Here is a 13,369-nt window from a genome sequence, read left to right as displayed (position 1 = left end):
TGCCAACCTTTAGACTGAATTCTGGACCAAGCTCCTCACTTTGTGAATGGCACCTAATGTGACCAGAATGTGTCCTCTAAAGCAGCTAGCCAGGTAGGCAGTGTCACAGACTGTTCCCTGTGGTAGCCCTCTGCTAACCAAGAGGGAATTTCTGAGGCTGGGGTAGGTCTGTAGTGGTGTGTCCAAAGTTCTCCTTACATTTCATGCTCAGTGGTTGCTGGGTGAAAGACAGAAGCAAGACCCAGTGTTTGAAGATGGTTGACTGCTTTGACAGTATCTATTGCCTCAAAGCCCCTGAGAGACCTGGGCAAAGGTGTGGGTAGTTTCTGAACTGTGTTCCAGCTTACGGGTGACCCTGGTGTGAGCTGTGGAGGCCTGGCAGTCCATAGCTGTTCTGGGCAGGCAGAGGGGCACACAGGGAAACTTTATGGGCAAAATAAAAATACATTCAGCGTTAGGCAGGAGACAAATGAGAGTTTGCAGCATTGCAGCTTTTGTGCCTTGGCTCCATCTCAGACACCAGTAAATGCCTTTTCTATATTTGCCAGGAGACATTCATTGTAATGCAATAAGTTGAACCTTGATTTTTCTTCTATTTCCTTACTATTTTCTTCCCTTCTGTCATCCTCTTTCTTATTATGGACAAATTTGGCCACTATCAATTTGAATGATTTTTTGCATACTTGGCTGACTCTTTTTTCCCCTAATTTGCTGATACAGTCAACTGTGCCAGTAGAACAATTATGCAAAATTGTGTATAAAGGTTTAATGATACAAAACAGTGTTCATCACAAATCTAATTGTGATTCTTAACATCCTTCCATAAACTCTGTGGTTAATACGTGTTTTGTTTTAAAACCTGTATTTAGTTTAGTAGATAAGGGAACATTTTAATGTACACGTTACTGTTAACTTTGAAAGGAAGCAATAAGAAGTAGTGATTTGGAGGAGCCCAGATGATGATATATGTGCTTTCAGGTAGTGATAATAAGAAGTCTGCTTTATTACATATCTCATCAGGTTACACCATTACCTGTTTTACATTATGAATGATAACTATGTATGGTTGATTGTACACTGAGTCTAATACAACACAAAGATTAAATATGAAGATAGACATTGTAATGAAGCAAATAATGTGTCTCCGTACTGAAACTCAAGAGATAGTGGGTTTAAAGAGAATTGACAGGTACACTGTACTTAGGCTTGATATCTGGTTTCCACTTGGACAGCTGAAACTGCTTCAGGAAAAGAGCACTAAAGCAATACTTGCTAATACTTTCACTGAAGCCAAAAATCCCATTGGCTTTTCTTAATCCAGAATAGAGCATTTAGAAACATTCCAAAGCTGATATTTCTCCTTCATGTTTGCATTGATACTTTCTGATTTCTGCACTACTGCTTTCCTTGGGAACTCTAGCTGGGGTTTAATCCTACCACAGAAAGTACTGGCGAGTCAGATATTATTATTAGGATTGACCTTCAGGAGAGTCTCATTTACATCAGGTCATTATGAACCTCGGGGAGAGACCTTCTGCCACAGTCACTAGAGACAAAGCACACGCTGCTTCCATCAGGCAGGGTATGAGGAGAGAGAACAAAAAGTGGTTCTCCTTTCTGTCCCCTTCTTGATTAGCAGTTGTAGGCTCTGTGTCATCTTTGCATGAAGAAATTGCTACAGACTGTAAGGATAAGGAAGAGGTAATAACCTGGCAGTAATTTCTGCTACCTCCCTAATCAGGGTCACACTTGAATGCTGAATTATGAAGGTGAGTTCTGTTCACTTGGTTCACTCCAGGTATTAAAATGTGTGAGCTGTGTTGTACTGAACAGAGCAGTCTGTGGCTTATACAAACAGCTTTAATTTACTGCTTTCTGGAAACAGAAGCCTGAAGCAGTCATGGAGGTTTCAGGAATGTTAATTGTTTGTGTACATGAATGAGCTTAGAAATGGTCGTTTTTGCAGTCTTCCCATAGCTCATCGAGGGTAGCGGTGTCACTGCCGGAGAGGAGAAAAGAGAACGATTATTTTTTTCCTTCACTGTCTACTAATATTTTCAGGGTTTGATATAATGTGCCTTTAACAAACCATGAACTTCTCTCCTACTGAGTCACTGCATCCTGCCTACATTCAGTGTAGGCAGAGAACCATTATACTAATCCACTCTTCCATCATATCTCTAACAAACACATGTATTTTCTTTGAGTATTTATTTTGATACAAGGAGTGCAAGTTTTTTACTTGGCAACACAAATAAGTAGGAGATTGTGACTTCTGAACTTTGTAACTTTAATTGTGGTAGGTCTGGTTTTCAACTATGATATGACTTGACGAATGTATGACAATCATATTTGGCTTTAAGGGAATAATCCTGCCACCTCATAGCAACTGTAGAGTAATTAATTCACCTCTTCTGGTAGGATAGGTTTAAAAGGCAGATGCTGAAATTGGACTTTTGCTTTGTTTTTTAACAGGTACGGTTATATGCAAGGCCTGATGCAATCCGAAGAGGATCAGGGGACTATGCTCTAAATATTACAAGGAGACTCATTGAGTTTTATGAAGATTATTTTAAAGTGCCCTATTCCCTGCCAAAATTGGGTAAGATTTCCCAAAGAATGTGAAGTTAACCCAGAAATGAGGCATTAAGTCAGCTAAAGGAATGTCATGTATTGGATTTCAGGTTAAATGTTTGGGTTAATTTAGGAGGATCAGTAAGTAAGAAATTTTTCCTTATGGAGGAGGGGAAGCCAAAATATGCTTTCTCCAACCTGGAAATGAAAGGAGCGGGAAGCAGTCAGACGTTTGTTTGACAATGGGTAGAGAACCTGAGACCTTTCACTGATAAGTGGGCTCGGTTTTTCTTTGTTTTTTTGATGTTGTCCGTTTTGGTCCTTACTCCTGTGAGATAGCCACTGGAAGATGTTTGTTCTGTAATACTTGTACCTTGGTGCCTCAGCCTTAAATGGGGAACAGAAGTGAAAATAGTTGTGAAACTGGCAACCTGTAGCAGTGCAAGACTGTGGGCTTTTTTTTCTTTTTTGATTTTATGGCTTATATGGCTTATTAATGATGATTAGTGGAGAAGCTTATTGTCTTGTTGTTTGTTGAAAAAAGTGCTTTTGTTTTACTGTGACCTTTTAAATGTAAACCCTATAAATTTCTATTATTTTTAAAAAATAGCTTTTTCTCATCCTCCCTTTCACCACAATCAGTTGGTGTCATACTCATTTAAATACTTTCCACAGTATTACGCCCTCCCTCCTTTGGAGCATGTTTGATAAAGATTCAGAAGAGCCTGTTGCTCAGCAGCAGGAAGAGAGCATGTATTTGATCAGAAGTATTAGAGTTGGAACCACAGGTGATCCTCCCAGGAAGTCAGAGTTTATTTCATTAAATCCCTTGCCTGCTGAGTAGGTTTATTGGACTTACAGCTAATGGTGTAGGAGATAGATAATGTAATTGATGTTTCTAGATGAGGGTATTGCATGAATATTTTTATAAGTATGTTGTGGCATTTATTTCTTGATATCTTTTAATAATAGTTACAGGCATAAGGCCTATTTAAGTATACACAAATTTTCTATGTGTACTTTCATTTATGTCTTCAAACATGTTAATAATGCTTTGTAAAGGAAGTACTAGGCTTACAGGGGGCATAAATTCAGAGGGAGAAAATATAATCAAGAACTTGTTGAATAGAAAAGATGAACATAGAATGGTTTTGGTTGGAAGGGATCTTAAAGGTCATCTTAACATCCAAACATCATTACTTCGGGTAGTTCATTTAGAATGCCAGCTGGCAGTAGTGCTAGTAACTGTATCTGCTTCAGAGTATCTTTCAGAACTATAGCATATGGTCTTTAAAACCAACATGCTATATCCATTGTCATTGTGCTGTGGCATATCTTTTAAAAATATCTAATTGTAAGTTAATGTATTCCAGTTTGGATCTTTTTGGAAAAGAACAGGAAGAATAGTCACAAGTAAAGTTGTATTTTTTTCATCAAATATTTGCAGTAAAATTGTTAATAGGAAATACTATGCGAAGACTTTAACCATTCAGTAGTGGTACATGAAAATAATTACTATAGAGAATATTTTTTTTATAATATAGTAAGGTTGAATTTATTTAATGTAAATATAGGAAGAAAAATTTCTAAACTCAGTAATGTAAATATTTTTAAGAATTTTATTTGCGTATTAATACAGGTATATTTGTTCCAGTTCAACCAAACACTGATTACTATCTTTAAGCATGCGCTGGTGTCTTTAACCTGAAAAAATGCTGAATTTTTATTTTTCCTTTAAACTTATTAAAAAAAAAAATCAAAGTTTAGAAGGTTAGGGACAGTAGTCTGATGGGTGAATAGAAGGACTAAAAATTATTATGGTAATAATTTAATCTGTCTATGATAGGGATTTTGCAGTATTATTGAAGAATTTCCCAACTGAAAAGACAAAACAGCATTAATGACAGCAATGGAAAAAGCATGTGCATCAGGTAGATGTGTTGATACTAAAAATGCACCTGGGCTCTCCAAAAGCTTAGGACTCATCTGATTTACTGCTGTCAGCACTGCAATGGATTGAGTACTTTATTATGGTTTTAAGAAAAATGAGCATGTTTTCTTCACCAGGGCATTTCAGAAGTCTTTAATTTCACTTCTAAATGTGAAAGTGGGAGTGAAAAATGAAGAATGTACTTTGGAAAGCTTTTTAATGTCAACAGTTTTATGGAAAATGTTCTGTTTCAAACAGATTTAAAAAAAAGTTTCACATACTTTTCAGTTCTAACAAGAAGAAACTTAACCAAATGTAATTATTTTTGTTGAAATCAAAGTTTATGTTTACAAAATAATTTTGTTGAAATATTGACCAGTTGACTATGGAGGTGCTGTACTGGCTATTGGGTGAGACATTTTTGGTGTCGGTGGTGTCTGTGGGGCTGTCTGTGTGTTAGAGTTGGAACTACAGGTGATGTTCCCTGGACAAGGGGCCTGCCAGCCTTGGCAAAGCACTTTGTCATCTGTGTGGTCATCCATTTGAGCTCTCTGTATGGCAGGAGTATCTGAGGACATTTAGGCTCTTTAGATGGATCAGAAAGATCTCTGTTCATTTGTTCACTTCTGAGTCAGTGGGGTCCATTTCCAAGGCATTTGAAACTAGTGCTCCTTACTTGAGTTTTTAATACATCAGCCAAATCAGCCAGTGTTCTCCACAGGAACCAATTCCTCCTGTTGCTCTTGGCTACCTGACTGGTGGTGACCAGGCTTTCTTGCTGTGCTTGCGTGCAATCAGATGGCTGTGGCTAAGGTTTTTTACATCCTATATGATCTGTACTGCCTTCTGAATGCACTGGAGAAATAGATTTGTTTTCCAATTGATGTGAATTCTGGTAATGAATGTGAATTGGGAATTTCTCTTTCTGGAATTAATAATTTCCACAGTTAAAAGCTTCTATTTAGCATGTAGCTTTTTTCCCCTACTCTCCAGTTCATACTCTGAACAGGAAGGTGCTTGTGGAAGGTTTCAAGCCAATAATTTTTATATGAATTTCATTTATGAAAAGTAAATCGTGTCTTTTAAACAAAACCTAGATTTTCCCAAGACTATAATATTGTCATTGTAAACATTGGTTAAAGCGGTGGGTGGATAAAGTATGGAATTTTATTTAATCTAAAGAGGTATGCAGAAGGATTTTTAATTATATTCTTATGGCTAGTGAACACAAAATATTTCTGTATTTATATCACATAGTTGTTTTTAATCCTGTTTGCATTGCACAAAAAACTGCTTTGTATGCATAGAGCTTTTCCTTATGAGAGTCTTTGAGACTGCAGGGGTCTTGAATTTTTCCTCCTGGAGCCCTGACCAGTTAATGTTTTGAAGTGCACAGAGCTTAGAAATTTAAAAAGAAAAAAAACCCAAACAAACAGAAAAACCACCTTAAAAGAGAGGCTTCAAAGGTCAGAGTCACACTGTGGGGAATGAAAATGTAATCAAGCCCTCTTGCCATGTGGACAGCTGTGATTCTTTAGTTGTAGATGGTTTGAGGTGGAGGGGCTGACTGGCTTTTCCAACCAAGACTCCACTTCATGAGGGGTCACATGAGTGTGGAGTAGAGAGACAGAATCCCCTCCCTCACCCTGCTGGTCACACTGCTTTTGATACAGCCCAGATTGGCTCATGTCCAGCCTCTCCTCCACCAACACCCCTAAGTGAAATATATTTTCTGACTTCTGAAAGTTCTTTTCTCTAGATTTGCTGTATAGTAAACTTCGGAGTTCCATCTGATATATTTTATGAGATTATTGTTTGGTGGGGGTTTTTTCCTTTACAGTTGTGATTGGGCTACCAATTACCTGCTTCATACAAAGATTTTATGGCTTTGTTTTCTTTATGCTGCATAAAACACTTTGAAACTGTGAATGGCAGATCTCAGAAAATGATTTTCCAAGGGATTTAGTGAACATGTTGCACAATGAAAGACTAGATTTGAGCATTAACATTTGCTCATACAGTATTTTTGGAGGATTCAGTTTTTAAAGTATGTCGCTGAAGAATTTGAACTCTTTCTTATGAGGTAGAAAATCATTCAGGCATTAGAATGAAGAAATTTAGCAGGGGAATGTTCCCATTCTGATTTTTAAAAGGAACTCATGTACCTCTATTCCATTCCCTGATGTTTGACAGTGAACATTCTGGTGAGAGAGACCTGCTGCTGCCTCATGCAGTGTGAGTCATGGCAGGCCCAGAGAAAATGTGTTGAGATGTTGTTGTTATGTTAGCCAGCTGACTTACTGTGAGCACTAGTGATTAACTGTTCCTTTTGATTTAAGTGCTTTACTATTAGCTTGACTCTTGGACATGCTCCTGACCTATTCATTGCAATGTTGCCTCCTGCCCTACTTGATCTTCTATCATCTTCGTCAGCACTTCTTGTGCTATTGCTTTCTTCCCCTTTGTTCATCCTTCCTTCTGTCTGTGCTGCTCCTTGTAGGGTGAACCTCTGTGTTGTTGCCTGCATTCTCTGCTAAAGTTATGCTAAAAGTTTCACAATTCTATCCTCATGCTTTCTCTCTAGCAAGGCGAGGCTTCCTGCCACCTATCCAGCTCTGAACTGAAATTACTGTACAGCACCAAGCATGATAGCATGTTTTTTCGTCTCTGTCTATAAAATTAGAGCATTAATTAGTACTTCTGGAATGGGGAAGGGTGGGAGAGCAGGCATTAAAAACTTGATTCATGTGCCTAAACAGAATTAACTGGTACTGTTAAATGCCATGGGATATTGTGAGAACTCTTAGCTAATGTCCTGCTGGCTATCAGATGAGATTCTGTTGGGCCGTGGCTGGCCCATACCTGACAGTTTCACATGGATTTATTGCTTTTTAATAGTTTTGAACATCTCAGTTGGGGCTATCACCCATGTTTAGGCAGCAGAGTTGAAGCCTGCTATTTTCTTCGACCAACTACTTGAAGAAAACATAATGCTTCTGCACATGGAGGACTATTTGTTGATACAGATCATTCCTACACAGAGAAACTGTGTCACTTCTCCCCTTTGGGGTGTGGTTTTGGCATGCGAGGGCTTTTTTTTTTTCTTTTTTAAATTTCTAAGCTGTGAGCACTTCAAAACAGAGACTGGTCAGGACATCAGGGGGAAAAATTCCAGCTCCAGCCATAGGGAAAAGCAATCTATTTTCTCAGAACAATGCTTTGATATATAAAAGGAACTGTGAATTACTAAACTGAAACAAACCACGCAGGAAATCAATCCATAGTATAATGTTAACAAAGAAGGGAAAAAATAGTCATCACTTAGGACTTACTATATTGCTCTAAACTATTTCAAATGATAAGCCAATTATTTCTATTAGTGAGTTTAATATGGCTCACATTGGGCATTCTAACAGGTTTTGGAAGTTTGTTAACCTGATCTCTCTCTGTTGCATTAGCGTAGCAACTCTGATATTGTTTGCAGGAGATGGGAAAAGTTACATATAGGAATAAAGTAGCTTTATATAGAATAAAGATGAATGGGCCCTGGTGGAAATAATCCTGTTCTGAATGGAATGTTTTCATTATGTTGTGGTTTCCCTTCCCTCTTAACTGTGACACGAATAGAAGCCATACCTTTCAGATAAGGAAAGTGTCCAGGAGTATTATTGCCAGTAGCAATTCAGTCAGTCCATAGTAAAAAGAAGGTGACCAAGTCTGACAGTGTCCCCACTGGCTACTTGGCTAAATCAACTTGGCTTTTAAATGAGTAATTAAAAAAAAGAAAAAAAACCCAACACCTGAGAGTGATGATATTATGAGAGGGTAATAGGATGTGGGATTGTGGGGGATTCCTTGGAAATGTCAGGGCTGTTTTTGAGACAGGAGAATCCTTCATCTGAATGTAAATAGATTTTTCCTAAGCTGCTCTTCAGTATGTTTAATTTGAACAGTTACTACCAGTGTAGAAGTGGGTGCACTGAATTTCAGCAGTGTCTATTCTTAGTTCTCTACCTTGTGAAAAACACAGATGCCTTCAGAAGATGATACATTTTATGGTGAGTTAGGAGAAATCTTGGCTGAGAAGGTACCAGTAAAGGTATCTCTTTACCTTTACACAGAGAGGAAACTAATCTGGATAGTTTAAATTTGATCTCTGATTTTAAATTGATAAAAGATGAAGTGAATACTTCTGTAGGATTTATGAAATGGGGTAAGATCTTTGACACACAGAAACCCCATAGAAATTATGGGAATCACCAGAAAACTGTTTGAAATTCTACCTGGTCTGAGATGGTTAAATGCCTAAAAGCACATGAATCCAAAATACTTTTTACATAGCTGTGACTGGAGTAGTTTTCATTATAGTTCCTTTCACTTGCCTGAGCAGAGCTCTCATACCTGATTGACCATGTCCAACTTTTGAACTAATTTTATTTTTAAGACAGGCTACAGAACAATTTTAATAACCTGTTAGAGAGTCAAGAGGGTTCATCAGAGACTGACCAGAGCTGAGATCTTTTATACCAGTAACTGTAGCTTTAGTTTAAAGGAGCGTGTCTAGGAAAAGATTAGGTCTTTGGTCCTCAATGAACTTCATGTTTGTACAGGCATTATGAATGGTAGTTTTTATTATAGGACAGGGTCTATATGTCATTAGGATACTGTGAGAGTTACTTTCTGTGCATGGTGTGACACTATGAAGGTGACCATGCAAAGCTCAGAGCTACATGGCAGGAAAACAAATACAAAAGGGTTTGGATTAAAGATAAATGATATCACTGAGGATACTGTGGTAGATTTAGATGGTGCTCAAGAAGAGGGATGTGTGAATCCTTGGGCAGTGTTCAGGAAGATTAGATTGCAGTAGAATCTGCTAAACTGTGAATTTTTTTCTTTTGAAAATTGTACTTATAGCATTTAGTTTGAATGAAGTAGGTAATGCTGTTGATCTACATCAGAGTACCAAGGAGAAAGTAATGGCCTTTTTTCTCAGAATTGAGGTAGAAACCTGATACCATCTATATCTAAAATAGGACAGAAGTATTACACAATCTACTCAAGTATTTTGTCCTATGGTGGAAAAGGAGATGGCTGTTGTTGACTTAATGAAATGTGTAGTCCCCCTGTGCAGTCTTATACACTGAGCATTATTTAAACAGCACCTTCAAGAGAACTGTATATTTACAAACAGAGCTAATGGAATAATATGTAATGGACTAATGTGTTCATAATGACAGTATTTGAGTAAATATGAAAGTTTACAGCTGAGTTGCTTATGTGTAATTTTGATTCATATTCATATAACAAACTTGAAATAATTTCAAGTTCAATTCATTAAAGTTCCAGTTTTCATTTAACCTTGCAGTTTCAAATGGAAGGAGAGTGAACAAGGATACTATGGTAACTCCTCTTTTTTCTGTCTTAACATGTGAGGTAGAGGATGTCCTGAAGAGTGAAACTCAGAAAAAGCAAAGTGTTGTGCTCGTGAGAAAAAAAAAAAGGCAGATTATAGGACTGTCCACATCAAACACTGACACAGTTCACTCAGACTTTTTGTTTAACGTGGGCAGTTTGAGTACAGGTCAATTCTATTATTTTTTTAAGAATTTTTAGTGTGAATTGATTGAGACAGGCAGTTTTACATACTTCAGTGGCAGCAACAGCAATAACTTCCACTAGTATTTTCTTCTCATTCAGGATTGTGGTTTTTGGCCTCCCACATTTGATTTGAAATGTGAAGACAGCTCAGTTTCTGGCCGGACTCAGAAACCAGTTCAAATGAGTCTAAGAGGAAATAAAAATCAATACAATGGAATCTGTTTTTCCATTCCTGTCTGAAAATGTGTTCTGTACCAGTTTTAGCCCTAGTGTTTTGCTTGCTGAACCCTGTAGTTGCTGTATGAGGGATCTCCAGCCCTGGAAGACGTAATGCTATGACAATGTTCAGAGTCTTATTTCAGAAGTCTGTTCAGAGTCGTGTTTCAGAAGCACAATTTTATTTAGCCTGAAAGTCGTACTATAGCCTATTTCCTTGGTCAAGACAGGCAAGAAAGCCTTAAAAGACATTTGTCCTGTGTCTCTCCCTCACTGGAGGCACTTAGAGCTGTTGGGGTTTGCATAACTCCTTGCCTTCCTTCCTTTAGGGGGTAAGCCTGCTGTTTGAAGAGTTAGCAAACTGATTTAGGATGTTTAATTTCAAAGCTAATCTGTACCTTCTGTCACTTATTCAAAGTCTCTGAATGGTGAGATGAAAACTTCCATGCAGAAAGACTAAAAGAAGATTTTAACAATATTTGCATTGTGTTGTTCCTTTTGCATAGGTAGCAATTGTTTTCACAGCAATTTGAAAAATCCTGCCATCAGTTTCAGGCTGGTTATTAGGACCTTTAGGAGTGCGTGAATTTATTTATTTTTCATATCAGTATCATTGCTAAAAGTGAGTGAGAAGAACAACAATCGGGTTTTGGTTTTTTGCTTTCTTTTTTTTCCCCCCTACAGCACTGAAGAAGTGTTCCTGTTAACTCGCCATGTTTTCAGTTTTAGAAGGATTGTGCTCCTTTGGGGTAGTTCATTACGCTCTGCAGATGGTATTGTACCATGGTATTGTGACTGAGTTCATTTTCCATTAGATGCTGATTTGAGGGCAGCAAATATATTACTTGAGAAACAGAAATTTCACTAGGCAAAACTGATGATAAAGCACTTTGCCCACTGCCTCACTGAAACTGATTTGTATTTGGCTTTGCTTATTTTCTTTTGTTTGTTTTGAAATAAGAATGTATGTATTTTAGAATGTTATCTATTCAGACATAATGTAATGCCAACATCATGAAAACTCCGTAATTGTCCCTGCTAAGAGCATTCTTCTTCACTATGAACGTTGTGCCATAAAAAAAATAGATGAGGGAAGTACACACACACAGAGTAACTCAAAATAATGTAATTAATGTTCTTCCTAGTAAATCTAAAAGGTATGCATTACTGATGCAGTGAGAGCTGGAAAAAAGTTACCACTTACTGAAAATATCCTGAGTATTAGACACAGCTAAAAATCTTGATGTAGGTGTTTAAAAATGAGCTTTCACATCTTATTTATGAACTGTAAAAAAACCCTATAGATACAAATGTAAAGAAGAGACATTTTCATGTATCAGCACAGAGCACACAAAGTTTCTTTCAAGAGATTATTACAGTGTCTTGAAAAGATTGTAACACATTAAAGTGGGACTTAAGTAGGCCAGAGATTTCTGTTCATACAAAAGATGTGAGAAAGTGTATAGCTACTGAACTGAATAAACCTATTGCTGCTGGCTAGATTCTGCTGGCTTAGTTATAAACCTTCCACCTGTACTAGCTAGTTTCTGTAAGCTACTGAAATTCAAAGGGATGTATGTGCTCACCTTTTATTGCTTTTGCTAAGGATATTGTAACTGAAAAATATCCTAACACAATGAATTATGCTACATTTGCAGTTCCATGCCTGAAGCAACTTCATTTTTACATTATGGAAACCAATGATTTTCAGTGTAACGATGAAAATATTAAGATGGCTGAACAACGTTAAATTAAACAAGTGAATTACCATTGTGCATTTTCCCCTCGCCCCACCTTGCTTCCTGGGTGCTAGCAAACTTCTTAAAATGGTATATGGACATTGAAAGAATCACTTAATTAAAATTTGGTGGAGATCTTTGGTAGGTACTGCTAAACTTGCTTTCTCTGTTCTCTCTTGTTGTATGTGCATTCTCCTTTTCTTCTAATTTATTTAATTGCCATCTGCTTATGTATTTAAACCATTACATTTCCAGATTCAGGACCAGCTCTGTGAAGACTGCAATTTCTGTCGCTCTCTCTGATTCTTATCAGTAACACTTCTAGCAAAGCTGTCCTTGTGAAGATGCATATTTGTCATGGTGATAGAACACTTCAGGAAATGTATTAAGCTAAAACAACTCTCACTGTTCAACTAAAAAATATGTTCCTTGTCATATGCTACTGCTTACTGAAATTAAACTTGGGCAACATTGTAGTCTAGAAAAATCCAGTTGCTTTTTCTTCTTGGAGTGTTTGGCACTGCTACACGTTGTTCTGCTTTTGTAAGTACTGGCCAGTTCAATCCTGAAGTGGGTGGGAGCAGGAGGGAAGGGACGAGTGCACAAAAGAACTTAGATATGTACTCTGGAGACCCTTGTTTGAAGTTTCTGCAGCTATTGCTGTCTCTCTGGGGGGCTTAGATAAATCTTTAGAAACTGCTTCCAAATAGTGCCTGAGTTTGTACCTTTGTAATTGATCCTGAGCTCTGCAACAAGAGGGAACTTACCAGTGGAACGGATCATGCCAAAAGAGGTCCTGATATGTTTTTTATTCAGCAGGGACTTTGGTCTGTCACCACCACTATGACACTAGGTTTCCTTTTGAAATCATGTTGTAAAAGTACAGGAAATTTGACAGAACTTAACACATGGCTCTTTATGATGTGACTCCCAAACAGTAACAGAGGTCAGTGGTTGAATTCCTCATAAGAAATTATGTGAGATGTTTCCACACCACAGTTCTGTTGTCCTATTTAGATGCTTTGCTGAAAGCCAAAGAGTGAGGGCAGGCAGATGTTTTGCTGGTCAGATGTGTATAAAATGTTCAGAGATAAAGATATAATTTATCTAATGATATAATTTATATCTAATAATATAATTGATATAATAATATAAATTCTATCTGTGAGATAGAATTTGAGTATGCATTGAGACAGCTGGAACTTGCATGCTTTCATGGTTAAGTATTGATGATTTATGTGAGGGACATACAAGTGAATGCAATATTTCCTGCTTTAAAGTTGGTCTGAGAGGTATTCTTCCTAGGGTG

At 37.4% G+C, this 13,369-nt stretch overlaps 1 protein-coding gene across 1 annotated transcript in view; it reads left to right on the top strand.

Annotated features, from left to right (window-relative positions):
* Nucleotides 1-13,369, top strand: part of TRHDE (thyrotropin releasing hormone degrading enzyme) — a 202,659-nt gene that overhangs the window by 30,343 nt on the left and 158,947 nt on the right. The window contains exon 3 of the mRNA XM_005419212.3: nucleotides 2,476-2,602. Within this exon, the coding sequence (XP_005419269.2) occupies nucleotides 2,476-2,602 (127 nt within the window). The remainder of the gene's footprint in view (nucleotides 1-2,475; nucleotides 2,603-13,369) is intronic.

The sequence above is a fragment of the Geospiza fortis genome, unplaced genomic scaffold, assembly GCF_000277835.1.
Source record: "Geospiza fortis unplaced genomic scaffold, GeoFor_1.0 scaffold166, whole genome shotgun sequence".
NCBI classification, from domain to species: Eukaryota; Metazoa; Chordata; class Aves; order Passeriformes; family Thraupidae; genus Geospiza; species Geospiza fortis.
This window is presented reverse-complemented; position numbering and strand designations above follow the sequence as displayed.